Source organism: Lampris incognitus, chromosome 12, assembly GCF_029633865.1.
Source record: "Lampris incognitus isolate fLamInc1 chromosome 12, fLamInc1.hap2, whole genome shotgun sequence".
In the NCBI taxonomy this organism is placed as follows: Eukaryota; Metazoa; Chordata; class Actinopteri; order Lampriformes; family Lampridae; genus Lampris; species Lampris incognitus.
The window spans coordinates 12,952,031-12,971,348 of NC_079222.1; the positions used below are offsets into that span (position 1 = coordinate 12,952,031).

Consider the following 19,318-nt stretch of genomic DNA (forward strand, 5'->3'; position numbering starts at 1 on the left):
AAGGAGGCACCCAACTTTCACCTCTCGGTCCCGCTCGCGTGGAACAGCCGCGAGCACCCTGTTCCGGGAGCCTTTTTTTGGTGGATTTCCCCCCTTTTAACGCGCTGCGACGGTACGCGTGAACCCCGACAAAGGTAGGACCGACACCTTCTCTAACCCATGCCAATCAGCTTAATTACCCCGGGGACAGGTTGCTTTGCACCCTACGTCTGGTTCGTTTTAAACTGAGCGTGCAACTGGTTAATAAAAGCAGTTATGCAACCGACTGATCCGTCCCGTTCTGCTATGCAGACCACAGATTAAAAAAAAGAAAAGAAAAAAAAGTGCACTTAAGAGAAAGCTTAAGTATTTTCAGCACGGACTTCATACAAGTTAAGGGGGGGGTATCGAGTCACAGCTGTATCGGCATTTTACAGATGCTAAACCAATAAGTCGTGTAAGTAGTTAATGCTTTCCCTCCGTCCGTCTGTGTGGATGGGAGAAGAGGAGGCAGGGTATTCTTGCATGATAACGCCACACACACACTGTGCACACAAAGGGAAGAGACAAGCTCATATTCAGCACCAGGGGGATGCGCGACGATAAATTACATTATGCAAATCATATATATATATATATATATATATATATATATATATCATCCTGCAAGAATGGCATGTATAAAATGAAAAAAATATTTAAAAAAAATTAGTATTGGACTCATTTTATACCTACCCACTCTACACATTTCACCTACGATGTAAAAATACAAGTTAGACCAGTATTGATAATCAGCAGTGCAACTAAAGATAATGTCTTCTCATAGATACCTGCAAGGTGCACTTGCTTACTGCATGTCTTTCAGAGGAATAGGTATTTGTGATTTATTAATTCCCCCTACCTGTCTCATTGCATTCTCACTGATAACTAAATGCAATGGGTTTCCGGGGACTTGTGCATGACACTGGTGTAGAGACAGATTGATATCTCATTGAGTGTCACAGTACATAATCACATAGCTAGCACATTGCCTCTCTATGGACTGGTATAGATATGATAGTATTTTTGTGTCATTCTTAAGTATGCTTGGGTGAATGCCTATGTAAGCTTGGCATGCCTTGCTTGGCTTACAGGAAGCTTCAACAAGGGTAAAACATTGTGTTGTCATATGAGTCTGTAATGCAGTATTCCTACTGATGCACCACTGGAGTTCAGCAGTATTTCAGAGTGTAATGATACTCTCTGATGCACGCCGCCTTACTTCTGGAAGTTGCTGATCAACTCCACACTCCATAGCTTAAAATGAGAAGCTATTAACATGCACTGAATGATACCAACAGGTTTAACCAGTTACAGCGCCTTGCGAATGTATTCTACCCCCTTAGAAGGCATCACTATTTTCTAGATTATAAAAGATGCTCACACATATTGTCCTGAGCAATATTATTTTGGTGAACCCAGCAAGTCCCCAAAGCCAAAATAAGTTAGGATTCGTTGAGGGCTTTAATGAATTAAAACCTAAAATATAGTACTTGCACAAGTATTCAAATGACAAATTATTCTTAAAACATACTCAGGTTAACACAACTGGACATATAAGTAGTGCACCTGTAAGATATTAAAGTAACGGTCTCGTTTATGAGTATAAAACGTACTCTGTAAAGTCCATTAGCCGGATGTGAACTCCATCAGAAAATGAAGACAAAGGAGCAAAATACTGAAGTAAGAGACAAAGTGATTAAAATGCAGGAGGCGTCCGGGTAGCGTCGCGGTCTATTCCGTTGCTTACTAACACGGGGATCGGCGGTTCGAATCCCAGTGTTACTTGCAGCTTGGTCGGGCGTCCCTACAGACACAATTGGCCGTGTCTGTGGGTGGGAAGCCGGATGTGGGTATGTGTCCTGGTCACTGCACTAGCACTTCCTCTGGTCAGTCAGGACACCTGTTCGTGGGGGAGGGGGAACTGGAGGGGAATGGCGTGATCCTCCCACATGCTACGTCCTCCTCGTAAAACTCCTTACTGTCAGGTGGAAAGAAGGGGCTGGGGACTCCACATGTATCAGAGGAGGCATGTGATAGTCTGACAGAGGTGTTGGAGCAGCGATCGGGACAGCTCGAAAGAGTGGGGTAATTGGCCGGATACAATTGGGGAGAAAAAAGGAGGAAAATCCCCCCAAAAAAAACGAAAACAAAGAAAAAAACAAAAAATGCAGAAGGCGGGAAAGGGATACACAACAATATCCAAGTGCTTGGATGTCCCATGGAACACTGTTGGATCCATTGTCAGAAAGTGGAAGCTGTATCTCACCACCGAGACGCTTTGTAGGACAGGCCATCCCTCAAAGCTAAGTGTCCGAGCAAGACGTGGGCTGGTGAGGAAAGCCACAGAGGATCCTGCAATCACTTTGAAGGAGCTCCAGAGGTCAGTGGCTAAACCTGGAGTAATTGTGCATGAGTCAACCATATCATGGGCTCTCCATAAATCTGGCCTGTATGGGAGGGTGGCAAGAAAGAAGCTGTTGCTCAAAACTATCCATATAAAAGCACACTTGGAGTTTGCTACCAAGCATGAGAGAGACCCAGTTAGGATGTGGGTAAAGTTTTGTGGTCAGATGAGTAGAAAGTTGAGATTTTTGGTCAAAATTCAAAGCATTATGTTTTGCACAAACCTAACACTGCCCATTCCCTAATACCCTCCCTACAGTGAAGCATGGTGGCAGCAGCATAATGCTATGGGGTTGCTTTTCATCTGCAGGCACTGGGAACCTTGTTCAAATTGAGGGAAGAATGGATGGAGCTAAATACAGGGAAATATTGGAAGAAAACCTGTTGCAGTCTGCTGTAAAACTGAAGCGTGGGAGAAGGTTCACCTTCCAGCAGGACAATGATCCTAAGTACAAGGCTAAAGTAACAACGGCATGGCTCAGCACCAAAAAGGTGACCGTTTTGGAGTCGCCAAGTCAAACTCCGGATCTCATGTTGAAAATCTGTGGCACAGACTGAAAATCGCAGTCCAGAGGTGCCACCCTACCAACCTGCAAGATCTGTACAAATTGTGCTGAGAAGAACAGGCAACAATTACTCCAGAAAAATGTACCAATCTTGTACATACTTACCCCAAGAGAACCATGCCTGTTATTGCAGCAAAAGCTTACTCTACAAAGTATTGATATGAGGGGGTGGACTACTTATGCAAACAGCTTTTTCACCTTTTTTTTAAATCCACAGACAAATATCTTAGGTTAGCTTTAGAAATAGATTTTTTGAAAAATATGTTTGCAGTAGTACTATTTGGGTAAATATATGCAATTTAATTTTGTAATCCAGAAAGTGGTGATGACTTAGGGGGCTTGAATAAGTTTGCAATGTGCTGTACTTTGCATTTTTGATGTTCCCCGTAGGGCACGTGTGTTTAAAGCATGAATCTTAATTAACGTTTGTAAATCCAACATTTATACAGGTTGTAGGCTGTTGTTTTTGCCAATGTACTTGCAAACGAGACACACTGAATGGTTCACTGCATCCTTTTTCTCTCTTTTCTGGTCTGAATGATCCCATTGTAAATCCCATAATGGTATTTCTGTTTGATTTAAAGGTTATATTTGTCATGCTATGTTATATTTAATTGTGTCACATATGCCATGTGACCATTCTTGCCCTCTTTTAAGTATATTTGCAATAACAGATGCCAACACAGATCAATATTTGCGTTTCATCTTGGTTTAGGATAATCTGGGGTATCTGGTGAGTAACACAGAGAGGTGGAAGAAGGAGTGAGGGGGGGAAGTGTAACAAGTGATCAGACAACTTCAATATACAGAGGAAAAGGTAAAAGAGAGGATCAGTTAGGAATGACATCGCAAAGACTATGTGGTGAATGCTTTTATCCCAATCATACATGGCAGGTGTTTATGTGATGCTGAACTCAATGAGTTTAAAGGCCACATTGTGACATTTAAAAACTAATAAGAACATATTTTCAGTCTTAGTTCATTGTCATTTTTCATTATGGGCATCAAAGAAAGTTGAATCAGTTCATCTGGCTACAACTAAGTGACTGCAGGTATCCCTGCCCTTATGAACAATACAGTTGTATAACGACTGAAATAAGCGACCAGTTTCATGCGCAAATATGGGCGTGACCATTAACTAGAGTTTCGATGACCATGTGTACTATTCACAGAGGATTCGGCAATGTTTGCAATCACAGCATTGTAAAATGGGGGCAGATGTACTCTTGCCCCCCCCCCCCCGGGGGGTTCAGGGATGGTCGTTCCCTCTTCACATAGATGGCCTCTTTGGCTCCCCATTCAAAGCACCATTCCTCCCTATGAAGGATGCTAGTCAGGTGGTGAAATGAATGGAAACAGCTGTTTCCCTATGAAGGATGTGCACATCCTCATCCTTGAAAGACTGACCACTGGCCTGTAGATGGGTGTAGACCGCGGAGTCCTGGCCTGACGAGGTAGCTCTCCTGTGTTGTGCCATCCTCAATAAACGCTGATAAACGTTGCATCCAGATGAACTGATTCAACCTTCTTTGAGTTTCTTGTCTGGATTATCGAGCTTGCATCAAGACATTCATTTTGGGCAGTGTAACTAGTGAACATGTACCGACACACACTCATACTGCATGCGCCGCACCCATACATGCGCAACACAATACTTTTCTACTGTAGATGAATGACTTACAATGGATGAAACTGTAATTCAGGCCACAGGAGTCTTTTTTCCTAAAGAAACAAGTGTGTCATCTGATATGTATATATCTTAAGGTAGTTAATGAGTTGTGTTCACTTAAATGTATTGAATCATTGCCACCATGCCTCACCTTATTTCAGTCAATATGTAGGTCAGTCTATTACCTGTTTAGCTGCTTCGCTTTCCTTTTTTTTCTTTTCATGTAACCCCACGGCTGTAACGGAGTTTGGCAGATAAAAGAAAATTAATGTCATATGCATACACATGTTCTTATAATTAGTTGTCATATCACAATTCAAAGACACACACAATTCAAACACACACAGTGTGTCTGTACATTCTAAAGGGTAATGCATTTGGGCATTCCTCCAGGAGAAACCAAGATACACATTCACGGTCTGTAGTTCCCCTCTGTGCACTGCATCTAATGTGTCCACATGGAGCTTTTGCACGGATGAGGCCTCCTCCACATGATGGTATGACGTACAAGGCTTTCACCTCCCATACACATGTGACACACAAGTCAGCTCCCAGGCGGCTTTATCGCTGCCCCTTTTCCATACTCTGCCTCACCAATGTTTATCTCGGTTGGTGTCATCCAACATCTCTGACATGTGCACTGAGAGGGGAACTGAGAGATATTATCACTGGCTGACCCTTCAGGACTCTATATAGTATATATATATATATATAATGCCTTTTGTGATGTTCAATTTCTTGGCCTGTCGTCCTGCTGCTGAGTTACAGCCCGGCCAGCCCAGACCTTCGAGGAAGTCATCATGAGCTCTGGCTATATTTACACCTCCATCTGAAATTAACGCCTGCTCTCTATGTCCTTAATTTTTCTCTCAACCTCCACAGTCTGTCGGTCTTCTCATAATGCCCTCTTCACCAGGGATGGTTTTTGTTCTGCCCTACGTGTTCTTCCTCATCACGTCAAAATTGTGTCCGTGTATGTACCTGTTTCATGTTTAGTTACATTCTTCCTATGGTGTGACAGCCATTGTGGCTTGTACGCCATCAGCTCAGTACAAGTAGTCCCCGGGTTACGAACGCCCGATTTACAGACACTCTTACTTACGAACAGACCTCCGTAAAGCCTATTATTAAAAAAATAAAAGAAATAAAAAATAAAAAATCTAGTAACACACAATGGTTTCGTACTAAGGAATGGGCGGACTACTTCGCGCGATGCTCAAAACACTGCGCGTTTTACGCGGTTCGTCGGCCCGAAGCAGAACACCGCCGTTCCGTCGTCGCCATTTTAGATCGAATCTCGTAGATATTGTTGGCGCGTTGTGTTTTGACTTACATTTTTCGTGTGTTTACCCTCGTAATCATGGCTTCAAAGCGTAAATCTGATGCAAGGGATGGTGATGCACCTAAGAAAAGGAAAACGATCACGATTGATACGAAAGTGGAAAGAACAATGTGTTCAGAGAGGTGAAACGCTCATTGTTTTTCACTTACCCGGTGAGGGGGGGGGGCGACTCCGAGCGGGCGCTCGTTTCTGACGTCAAACGGCCGGCCTCCGCCGGTCGCGACCCGCTCCGGAGACAGTGGCAGGTGGGGCGTTTGAAATGTAAGAAATGTTTCTTTAAAGTTTTGTATACCTATATTGGCACTTTCTCTCAATTTTGAACATTTTTTATTCTTACCGCATTATTATATCTATGGTGTTTTAGGTAAAATATATATGCGATATACTGAGACAAACATTTGACTAATTGATACTAGATGTGAACTGTACATAACTGTTCTGCCTTACATACAAAGTCGACTTAAGAACAGACTCAAACACGGAACCCGTTCATAACCCGGGGACTGCCTGTAGTAAACAGTTCCCACCCTTGTAAAAAAATGGCCTCCTCAGACCAAAACTTACACAGACAGTCTCTTGTATTACAAACTACATCGATCTGTATCTGACTTGACTTGACTTGTATGGGAACACTGCTGCACTGTAATATTGAATACATTATTGAATAATATTATAGAACTGGTAGATGAACTGTCCAACAGAGACATTACCACTTCTTCATCATGTTTCATTCCTATTTTCTGTTTAAGTTGGAATGTGTTTGCTGCTGCACCTGTGTTCGTCTTTCTAGTTCAAAAAGCAGCAGCAGTATTTGGCGAGTGTCTCCAACCATGGAAAAGATGCCAGTTAGTATTATGTAACCTAACCCCGTGGTCTTTATAATAATAATAATGATTTATTCATGGAGAAAAAAGCCTGGATTTCAGCTTTAAGTAAACCTGAAGTAAAAATAAAATGTTGCCACAGCATCTGTAGTGACTGCTGCAGGTGGTGGGGCACTTGCACAGCTGTAGGCAGACCAGAGGTAAATGGCGTCGGTGTCCGCACGCATTATCTCCCCTAGAATAACCTGCAGCTGGCAGGTGAAAGGAAATGGTTGGGTTATTCAACATGTATTGATGTTTTTGGAGGACACGTGTGGCAACCTTCACCCTTCCCAACCACCGTGGGGGATTTGAAAAAACAAACAAACATATATATTACATACACACACATGTATGTATGTATGTGTGTGTATATATGCATATACATATATATAAACTTAGCACAACAAGTGAGGAAATGTGTGTTTGGTAGATTATTTCTTTGTTGTAACAATGCTTCTTGGCAATAAATCTTATATCAGGCAACTGATTGTCCTCACCTGGGGTACCAGAAGCTCAAAACAAGAGTCAACAGCAACAGCAAAATAAGCTGTTCGGCATTGGCAGAGAAGATTTGGCAACTTTTTCATGGGCGCAACCCACATACTCAGCTCTGCTGCTCATCCCACAAATGCATGTTCCTTACAAATGTGGCACCAGTTAAAAGGGAAATAAACAGGCTTTCCAATGGTATAAGATTTATTGCCAAGAAGTACTGTAACGACAAAGAAATGATTTCCTTTCTTTTTGTGCTAAGTATTACTTTTTTGTGCTAAGTACATATATATATATATATATATATATATATATATATATATATATATATATAAAGAGAGAGAGAGAGAGAGAGAGAGTGAGAGAGAGAGAAGCTAGGGGAAGCTAAAATGGTAGCTAAGCAGACATAGGTTTCAATGTTGTTTTAGTTAAAAACCAATGGGGAAGTCTCACTAGGTTCACCCAATCACCAATTAAACTTTATGTTTTCTTTAGCTCTAATGTATGGACCCATGAAGTGAGACACCATTTGCTTTTCTTGCCTGAGGAGAAACATGTATACACTGTGGATGACGCTTCTACCCGTTGAACACAATCTGGTATGCCGCCTATTTAACTAGAATGTAGTTATTTTTTTGCTCCAAACAATCAACATCACTATACTGTCAACACTATTATTTAATTCAATTACAATGTCGACCATTTTGTGTAATGCTATTGTGTTTTGTTTTTAATCTCACAGGTTTATTCCAAGATCCACAAGTGATTGTCATTTAGAATATCACTATTTCTACTTTGTTAAGGATCCCTCTGCCCCTATTTTGGACTATGTCTACACAAAAGTGGAAGTGTTTCCAAACCTTGACATGATCTGTGTCCACAACCAGACCATTGCACATAGGCACATAGGCTGACATCCATCATTTGACTAAAATGCCAACTTGTGCAAGAGGAGGTCCTTGAAGAATATGAATTCACAGATAAGGAAAGAGGCCAATGGTTGAGTCTTCTCTAATGGAGCTGATGTGACTTAACATTACTTAGTCCTAAAGACTGTTAACAAGTTGACAACACCCCCAAGGACTACAATGGTTCCCACCGGTGAGAACATTAACAGTTCCTCCTTGATGGAAAGCTGTCCCAACTGCAGCTCCTCCGCCTACCCCAGCGTGAACGTCATCAAAGCCGTGACATTAGGAGTGGTACTCGGGGTGATTATCATCTTCGGGATACTTGGTAACATCCTGGTTATCTTGTCTGTGGTCTGCCACCGCCACCTGCGCTCCGTGACACATTATTTCATTGTCAACTTGGCGGCGGCCGACTTGCTCCTGACCTCTGCCGTACTGCCCTTTTCTGCTACCTTCGAGGTGCTTGGAAGATGGGTGTTCGGGCGCACCTTCTGCAATGCCTGGGCCGCGTTAGACGTCCTCTGCTGCACGGCCTCCATCCTTACATTGTGTGTTATCTCCGTTGACCGATGCCTGGCCGTCACTTACCCTCTTCGCTACACATCCATGGCCACAGAGCGACGTGGCATGGTCACACTGGTCTCCCTCTGGATACTCTCGGCAGTCATTTCGGTGGGCCCTCTGTTCGGCTGGAAGGAGCCGGACCCAGAAGACGAGACGGTGTGCCGTATCACGGAGGAGCCCGGCTATGCCCTGTTCTCAGCATTCGGATCTTTCTACATACCTCTGGCTGTCATCCTGTTCATGTACTGCCGCGTGTATGTGGTTGCAAAGAGGAAAATGCGAGGCCTAAGCGAAGGCAAGAACAAAGAAGGGCTGGAGAGTGAAGGGGTGATGCTGAGGATACACCGTGGCAACGCGGCGGTGGCAGACAAACAGGACGACGCGGGTGAAGACAAAGTCATGAGGAGCCGACGCACCATGTTGATGACGCTGCTGAAGATTTCCAAAGAGAAGAAGGCAGCCAAGACCCTGGGCATTGTTGTAGGCTGCTTTGTCCTCTGCTGGCTGCCCTTTTTCCTGGTCTTACCTATCGGTAGGTGTCTCAGATTTCTCCACTAAACTTCATAGCTTCAAAATTACATGAGAGTGACCAAAAATTGAGGTCCTCTAAACACTGACCTTTGTAATTGCAGGTAGTGCTGGTTGATATGCATGCAAAATGTTATGACAATGATGACGGGAAATTTTACATAGCAATTAGGGCTGTGCGATATAAGCAAAATCTCATATCACGATATGGGTCATTCATATCAGGATAATGAAACATATCACGATAAAGCTCATTTTCTGTAAACTCAGTGAATAGTTTATAAAAAATGACCACATGGAAAGGCGTATTCCTTATTATATTTTGAATTATATACTCGACAAATACAAGGTACTTACTCATATTTGATTATTTTTCTCCCTTTATTCAGAACCTTTGCGCAAATTTTCAATTAAGCATGTAACAAAATATAAAATAATAATGTACAAACTATAAAAAGGCGGCACGGTGGCGCAGTGGTTAGCGCGGTCGACTCACAGCAAGAAGGTCCTGGGTTCGAGCCCCGGGTAGTCCAACCTTGGTGGGTCGTCCCGGGTCGTCCTCTGTGTGGAATTTGCATGTTGTCAGCGTGGGTTTCCTCTGGTTTTCTCCCACAGTCCAAAGACATGTAGGTCAGGTGAATCGGCCGTACTAAATTGACAATTTAGTATATATATATATATATGTGTGTGTGTGTGTGTGTGTGTGTGTGTGTGAGACAATAGAAAACGTCTATCGTTTCATATTGTAATGTGCATGGATAAGAAGACATATATTTATATATATAAATCGTCATATCGCACAGTCCTAATATCAATATATGTCACGGTATTTATTTATCTTTACAAATGCAAAAACACCATGTTTAAGAATCCACCTAAGGTTCATCCCGCTGAACCGTTCAGTTAATATGTAAGTATGATATCAAACCAAACCAACAATACTCCCTCAAATATATCAGACCTATTTTTTTACAGCAGATTTTAGTTAATGGACTCTAGTTATCATTGATTTTTACAACATTGAATGTCATGACATGACAACGTTCAAATTTCTTCCAGATGCAATACCACTCAAACATGATGAATGACAATGCATAGCTCTAATTGCAGGTTCAATTAGTTGTCACCCTGGGATATCTAAAGAAATCTATTCATGGAGGAAGTAATTTCTCATTTTTTTTCAGGAGCTGATTTATAATGCAATAGATAGGCAAAGCTCCCAAAGGATGAGCTGAAAGTGAATGAAAATGTTTTGCGCCATTTTCCCACCTGATGAAAACGCCCTTTATAAATCCCTCTGAATTACTGTCCTTTCTAAAATCATTAAACATGAAGCGTGACTTTTTAGCACCTCTGAACTGTACATCTCTGGAAAAAAAAATTCAAGCAACAAAATTAACTAGAAATGAATGTTTTCATTATAGTAAAATACACTGATATCAGGAGGTGGAGGAGGTAACGTACCATTTATCTTTAATAATAATCTGATCCTACAAAGACGCGACAGGAAAGTGCTGAAATCAACAATACGTAATGCGGACTCTTAATTGCTTCTGAAATACCAGGAACTTCAAGATTAAGGTGTGTGATTTTAATCAAGGTGCATTGGAATCCTCATTAATGTACCACCGGTAGTTTCCTACCCTGCCACATGCATGATTAGATAGATGCTTTAAAGTATTACACAGAAATCAATACCCTTGATCAAAGAGAGAGAAAAAAAATGTGTCATGAAAAATGTTTGGGACACTTGGGTCAAACCCATTATCTGGAAATTTACAGCTGATAAGCCCCATAGCCTTCTGTCTTATCTCATCTCATGTGTGGATATACATTTAACAATATGAGATATAGTTCACAGAGCTGTATATCATAATGCGCTTGCAACCTTGCACTCTTGTATTAAAACAAATTATTGTGAGACGAAAGCCATCGTAAGGCCTGAATAATTCATATGATGTTCTTTACTGCGTTGTGTTGAACATAAACAACATCATGTGGAGCGGTTATCCTGCCCAGCCTTGCCCAAACCATACTGTTTATTATTATTATTTCTTTTTGTAAGGGTACATCAAGAAATTCAATTACCGGCTAGGAAATGGAACAAATAAAACACCACGTTGGGGGAGAATGGGCTTCTACTCAGAGATGAAATGAAATGACTGCCAGTGTGCAGCGCACTGCAACCACCTCCTGAAAGCCATTACAGATAACAAGCATGCGGCCTGATGGGCTGTAATGCTAGCAGGCATTCTCAGGCACCTACTTCCCCCCCAAACTAACCGGCCATCAGGGAACAGTGATACATTTCAGCCCGGAGAGGCTTTCACTGCTCACATCACAATGCTAGCCCGAGCTTCAGGGTGACAGTAACCAGACCCCGGGGCTGAAATGATCACCGAAAACGTTTGTGGACCGGGGCAGTTCTCCCAGATGAGAAAGTGTGATGAATAACCAGTTGAAGAGTAAACCACTTGGCTAAGCCTTGGTTTCTCTTCAGCTCACAACCCCCCCCCCCCCAAAAAGACCCCTCCCCTTTTCTCCCCAATTGTACCCAGCCAACTACCCCACTCTTCCGAGCCGTCCCCATCGCTGCTCCATCCTCTCTGCCGATCCGGGGAAGGCTGCAGACTACCACATGCCTCCTCCGATACATGTGGAGTCGCCAGCCGCTTCTTTTCACCTGACAGTGAGGAGTTTCACCTGGAGGACGTAGCGCGTGGGAGGATGGATGGATTGCATTTATATCACACTACCCCCCCCCCAGTTCCCCCTTCCCCCTTAACAGGCGCTCTGACCGGCCAGAGGAGGCGCTAGTGCAGTGACCAGGACACATACCCACACCCGGCTTCCCACACACACAGACACGGCCAACGCCCAAGCAAGCCGGAGGCAACACGGGGATTCGAACCGGCGATCCCATGTTGGTAGGCAACGGAAAAGACCGCTATGCTACCTGGATGACCTTTCTAGCCATTGTGGAACAGTTCATATGGCATTGCTCACCTCATCTAATACCATACCTGTTCTCAACACTTCTGCACTCTGATGGCCAAAGGCCAGGCGAGGTATTATGGCCCCTGTACAGGCGTTTTATGAAGCCACAGAATAACATCAATTTCACTGTAATTCCCATGAAAGTGAGGTCAGTGTTTGAAGTTCGATAGACCTCGCTTGTCAGCTAATACACAATGTTATATGACTGGATTATGTTGAAGGTGCTCACTACGCATCTGTTGGTATTCAGCTTTACATCCTGGCAGTTGCATCACTCCTTACCTCACCTAATAACGCTGATCCATTAAACCCTTGTCAGCCATCAAAGATCAAGCAACGTGTTACGGTCTCCCAGTTTTCATAATATATTCCACTGTTGGCAATTAGTTTTACATTCAATTTAGTTTAGTCAAGTCCAACTTTATTTATACAGCACATTCCTCACACAGGGCAACACAATAAAGTGACGATACAATTGAAACACAATCATACAAGTCCAGATGTGGAAAATACATATGCATATCAACAAGGATTAGTGCCGTTTCACAGGAATCAGAGCAGAATATACAAATATCAAAATACACACACACACACACCAAGAACTTAGCCATAGGCTGTAGTGAAAAGTGAGGTTTTGAACCTGCTTTTAAAGGTGTTCAGTGTGGGGGCCTCTCTCAGGTCCTCAGACAGGCCGTTCCATCTACATGGGGTGTAAATACAAAAGGCAGCTTCCCCCGCTTTAGAGTTAATATGAGGGGTGGTTGAAAGACCACGGCCTCTGGACCTGAGAGTTCTTGCTGGGTTGTATCTCATTACCATGTCTTTTGTATGCCGAGGTGCAAGTCCATTTACAGCTTTGTATTCAAGCAGCAGAATTTTAATTTTAATTCTAGTTTTGACGGGGACCCAATGCGGAGATCTAAGAACAGGTGCAATGTGTCCATACTTTTTAGCTCCGGGGAGAACACACGCAGCCGCATTTTGAACTAACTGTTGTTGCCGCACAACTGATTTGGGGAGGCCGGGGAGTAGTCCATTACAGTAGTCTAGTCTGCTTGTTATAAATGCAAGGCTTTATTTCTCACAGTCTGGTTTTGATAGAAAGCCCCTTAGTTTTTTTGCTTTTTCTCCCCAATTGTACTTAGCCAATTATCATATTTTCCGAGCCGTTCCGGTCACTGCTCCGCCCTCTCTGTCGATCTGGGGAGGGCTGCAGACTCCCACATGTCTCCTCCGATACATGAGGAGTCACCAGCCACTTCTTTTTACCTGAGGAGTTTCGCCAGGGGGACGTGGCGTGTGGGAGGATCACGCTACTCCCCCAGTCCCCCCCCCCCACACAGGCGCCCCGACCGACCAGAGGAGGCGCTAGTGCAGCGACCAGTACACATACCCACATCCGGCTTCCCACCCGCAGACACGGCCAATTGTGACTGTAGGGACGCCGGACCAAGTCAGAGGTAACACAGGGATTCGAACCGGCGATCCCCGTGATGTTAGGCAACGGATTAGACCACTATGCTACCCGGACGCAAAAGCCCCTGACTTTTGAAATGTTTTTAAGATGGTGGAAGGATGATCTTGTGAAATGATTGCTATGATTGCACCCAGATTTCTAGCTTCACTTTTGTTTCGTTTAGTTTTATAGAAACATGTGCATAAATAAATACATACAAACATTTCTGAAATCTACCAGTTTAGCCAACATGCTTAATTTGTAACTTTAGTTCAAATTTAATCCACTGACAAGTCGCACAAAAATGGGGGGAAAAAAGTTGTTGATTGCAAAAAAAAATATGCTGTACACATAAATTGAAATGTATTAACAAAAAAGAAAACTATAATATACACTTAATTAGATACTACAATAAAAATGTTCATGGTTATTTTTTTATTTTAGTTTTCTTGGGGGTGAAAATCTGCTTGTGGATTTATAATAGATTAGGGCTGTGAGGCATTTGTGTTGTTTGTGTATGTGGTTCCTTCTCAATGTGCACTTATTTATTTGTGTGTGTGTGTGTGTGTGTTTGTGTGCGCGTGCGTCTCTCTATCCTTATATCTGTTTTCCTCCAGGATCTATCTTCCCATCCTGCAAACCCTCTGAGACTGTCTTCAAGATAACCTTCTGGCTGGGTTACTTCAATAGCTGCATCAATCCCATCATCTACCCATGTTTCAGCCAGGAGTTCAAAAAGGCTTTCCAAAATGTTATCTGTGGTCGATGCCTTAAATGCAGGCAGCCACCCAAAAGCCCCAGCAGTTCCCATTCAGTGAGTTCAGTGATCAAGCGAGGATCCCCTTCGACACCCCATAAACCCTCGACTCTCTCTACCCGCTCTCACATTACTGCCTGCTGCTGCTGCAGCTGCAGCAATCTTTCTGTGTCCTCATCCTCTCTTGGTCCTCCAGATCATGCCCAAAATACCCGGTTCCAGAGTAAAAGCCTGCTGAAGGCATGGTGTTTCACAAAAAGGGACACTTCGCTGCCACAGGAACGCACAGGTCATGACACGCCAAAGATCCTACACCTTTCGCTCGGAGTCAAAGGGGAGGTTGTATGATAAGGCATGGAAAGCAATTTAGGGAGTTAGGACAACAGATTTAACATAATTAGAAATGTATTACTCTACAAGAACCTTTGAGGGGCATGTATTTACAACTTTAAGATGCATATTCACATCCTTCAGAGGGATCAGAGGTAGCTGATAATGAAATAGCGTGTTGCTCGCAAGCTCTCAGGGGTAGCCGTATGGTGATGACTAATGCTGAAGCTGACTTGTGGTGTGATGATTAAGAGGCCTGTGCCATCTATAAAATCCAGTCTCAGAAACATGAATGAGCATTGCAACTGGCAGTAACCCCCTCTAACATTAACAACAATCCCTTGTTTGTCTGAAAAATTTCTCACTCATATGGTGGAGAATATTAGGTCCCAAATCCAGCCAGGGTCTTGTATTCGTTCCATTCCCCATGTTAATTCTGCCTCTTTCACCCAGTTTTGACGAATTACAATTTCAGTGTTAGAGAGTGCAGTCTCCAATAAGAACAACTTATTTTGCATCTTAGGCATCATTCCCACTAAGCTGCTCAAGGAGGTATTTTCAACTATCAGCCCCATTATTCTGCAAATTCTTGATAATTATCTGGCCTCTGGTTCTTTCCCAGATGTTTTAAGCATGCCATTGTTCACCCATTGCTGAAGAAACCCAATGCAGATCCCCTGTCCCCAAGTAACTACAGATCAATCTCCAAATTGTCTTTTCTATCTAAGGTTCTGGAGAGAGTAATTGCCTTTCAATTGATCTCTTTTATGAACACTGACACTGTTTTTAATAGTTTCCAATCTGGTTTTAGACCACTTCATAGTACTGAGACAGCTCTAGGTAAGGTCACTGATGACCTACTGCTGACTGCAGACAGAGGTGGCTGCTCAATTTGAGTTCTTTTAGACTCAAGTGCTGCCTTTGACACAGTCGATCACAACATCCTCTTACATCACTTAGAGACTTGGGTTGGCATCAAGGGCTCAGCTCTTAGCTTATTACGCTCTTACCTCACCAACAAAACTTTTTTTTCCTGTTGTTCTAGGTAACTCTACCTCCTCAGTGGCTCAGTTGAGTTGTGGTGTCCCTCAAGGTTCAGTTCTTGGCCCTCTTCTCTTTTCTATATACATGCTGTCCCTTTGCCAGGTCATTCAAAATCACAATGCGCTCTACCATTTTTATGCTGACGACACTCAGTTATACATGCCACTGAAACCCACAGATCCTAGCACCCTAGCAAATCTCTCAACTTGTCTCTCTGACATTAAATCCTGGATGTCCGAATTTTTTTCTCAAATGTAATGATGATAAGTCTGAGGTCATTCTGTTCGGTCCCGAAAATTCCATCAGCCCTTTTGTTATTAATCTTGGTGGTCTGTCAAGTAGTCTTAAGCAAGCTGCTAGGGGTAACATAACATCTTGCAATAATATTCAATACTAACTTCAGTTTTGATAATCAAATCAAACATGTCATTCAGTCATGCTTTCTCCAACTCAAGCTAATCTCCAAAATTAGGTAATTTTTATCAATTGCCAATCTGCAAAGGCCACAACTCCCACAGCATAAGTCAGATCAACACAAAACTTAATCGACCCATGCATCTCAATGTGCTCAACAACTTTACTATTGGGACCACCTATGTCAGTCATATAGTTTGCCCGCTATTTTGACTTATTTGGTGTGGAAGCGCGGCAGCTCTACATACCACACGCCAGGACACCTGGGTTTAATGACATACTTTTTCTTTTTACGGCAGTCGGCTAGGATGCAAGAAATCAGACACCGTCTGGTCCAGTTTTGGAAACTCTGGCACATGTTTCTGAAGCGATGGAAGTGTTACGACATTTTAAAAAATTACGGTAATCGTCTAGGACACAGGCGACCCAAGTAATCCGACACTGTCATATCTAGTTGGAAACTCAGGTAGGCTACTGTTTCTGAGGCAAGATTCTTCAATCTTTATTACAGTCTATTACACCTAGTCTATTACAGGCCAGGTGTATAAAAGGCCCCTACGTATCATAGCGTTAATTATTTACGTTGGGTGAAGGTATATGATCATGAGGACAAAACCATTCAAATTGCTCCATAGGGGGCGCAACAGTGCCAATGCTTGGACCCTTCCCAACGCCGCTTGCGGCTTTAATTGTTTTTGTTTTTTTGCTGCCGATAGCAGTTTTTATTTTTATTTTTTCCATGTCAAAGTGGCGGGAAAGGAGTTTGTGGAAAACCGGATTTTTTTTTCTTTTAGAGGATCCGATGGGGAATCACTGTGTTGATGTCTGTCACTGAAGGACGGTGCAGACACTGACATGTATGAGAGCACTATTCATCCCTTTTGAATTTCCTTTCTCCTCGGTTCTGTGGAACTGAACATTGGCACCATTTAACCATTCAATAGGATAATGCCTGACCTTGCACACTCTCACTGAGGCTGGGCTTTATGGCTTCAATTACGTTTTTACACCAGGACCTCTTTAAACATGCAGCTGTAGTTTCAGGAACTATTCAGCAAGGGCCTAAAGGTTACACTTCGTTAAGCAGCATTTAGCAGAGGGCTGTATGCCAATTTTCATTCTACCATTTAGAGGCAGTCCTGAATGTTGACATATGTGATGTCAGAAACATTTATTGAAGTATATTTGTATATTCCTATGTCACTGTATATTTTATTATCCCCAGGATGATAATATGTAGAGCCTTACTTAAGTAAGTCTTCTCTGAGCCTTGTGAATGTACACATGCAACCTTATTGCTCATCTCCGATGCCCAACCATTCTCTGAATGTCTGACAGGGACAGGCATGTAATACTGTAACGACCATGAATGATTAGACTCGCTAGCCCTTGGCTAATGGGTCGCGCCCTTTAGTTGACTGGTTAACGCAGTCCCGGTGCATCCCAGCTGCCCCCTGAACTCGCTACTTTGGTGCCAGAAGTAGGGTGGTTAGACCGTGAGGCCATCGGAAGTGCTTGCGCCCAGAGGCGTGAGGGTGCTGATATGCAAAAGTGCAGAGACACGCTTCCCGAAGGAGTGGGGTAGTGTAACGACCACAGATGGTTAGGCTCGCTAGCCCTTGGCTCCGAGTCGGACCCTTTAATCGACTGGATAATGTAGTCGCCCATGGTGCAGGAGACCCGGGTTCACGTCCCGGTTGCGGCGGTTCCTGGCTTCCCCCTGAATTCGCTACAATGCATGTTGTTCTTTGAATACTTGTGATGGTGAAAGGCTTTGCCTTTTAAAGGCTTTTGGAAAGGACCAAATAAAAACCTGAAAGCTGGAAGTGCAAAGCACAAGAGCATAGCTGGAAAGTAGAAGTTAATCAGATTCGACAAGGTCTTTTTCTATATGTATTTGTTTGTGTGTGTGTGTGTGTGTGTGTGTGTGTGTGTGTGTGTGTGTGTGTGTGTGTGTGTGTGTGTGTGTGTGTGTGTGTGTGTGTGTGTGTGTGTGTGTGTACATATGCATATGGGAAGAACATGTGTGCATTATAAAATCCATTGCCATCAGTTGGAATATCATTTATGCAAATAATGTCATGAGGTTACTGGTAAATGTGGATGACAGGATTCAAACAATGTTCAAAAAGACATAATTTATGATGGAAACAGGTTGGAATACATTTTATTTAAATTTACGTAGTCTCTACTAAGAAGAAAGTCTTACTGGTAATCATTTAACCTAATGAGAAGGCTAAATAAAAGTACATTTTAAAATTTTATTAATGATTACCAGCATCAACGGTAATGCTGAACTGAGAACTGAAACAAATATAATGACCTGTAATTATATGATGAATTCCTGATGTACACATTTTTCATATTGGGATCAATTTGAATGTATTCTAGCCCGTCAACCTTTATGATAACCCATGAAAAAGAATTGTAAATATACATATCAAGGAAAGACAAAGTAAGCACTTAATTAAATGCCCCTTAATATGGATCAAAGTAGTTGAATCAGTTCGTCTGGATGCAACGTTTATTGACAGATACATTCCATCACTCAGCTAAGTGACCTCTTCAGTCTAAACTGGTTGCAGGCACCTCCACCCTTATAAACAATACAGTGCGTAAGGACCGAAACCAACAACCAGTTTCATATGGAAATATGGGTGGGACCATCCATCATGTGTACTGTTCACAGAGGATTAGGGATTGTTGCAATCACTGCATTGTAAGATGGCGACAGGTGCATAACGACTGAAACCAACGACCAGTTTCATGATCAAATATGGGAGTGCCCATTAACTAGAGCTTCGATGGCCATGTGTACTATTCACAGAGGGTTGCAGTCACAGTATTGTAAGATGGCGACAGATGTACTCTTCAGCTCCCCAGCGAGGGGACAACAATCCCTGAACCGGGGGTGGGGTGGGGGTTAGAGTACATCTGTCACCATCTTACAATGTTGTG

At 42.9% G+C, this 19,318-nt stretch overlaps 1 protein-coding gene across 1 annotated transcript; it reads left to right on the forward strand.

Moving 5' to 3' along the window:
- The first annotated feature begins 8,447 nt into the window (after positions 1–8,447).
- Positions 8,448–14,920, forward strand: LOC130122013 (alpha-1A adrenergic receptor-like). Its single transcript, XM_056291025.1, has 2 exons — positions 8,448–9,366; positions 14,433–14,920. The coding sequence occupies exons 1-2, from the start codon at positions 8,448–8,450 to the stop codon at positions 14,918–14,920; spliced, it is 1,407 nt and encodes a 468-aa protein (XP_056147000.1).
- The last annotated feature ends 4,398 nt before the right edge of the window (positions 14,921–19,318 follow it).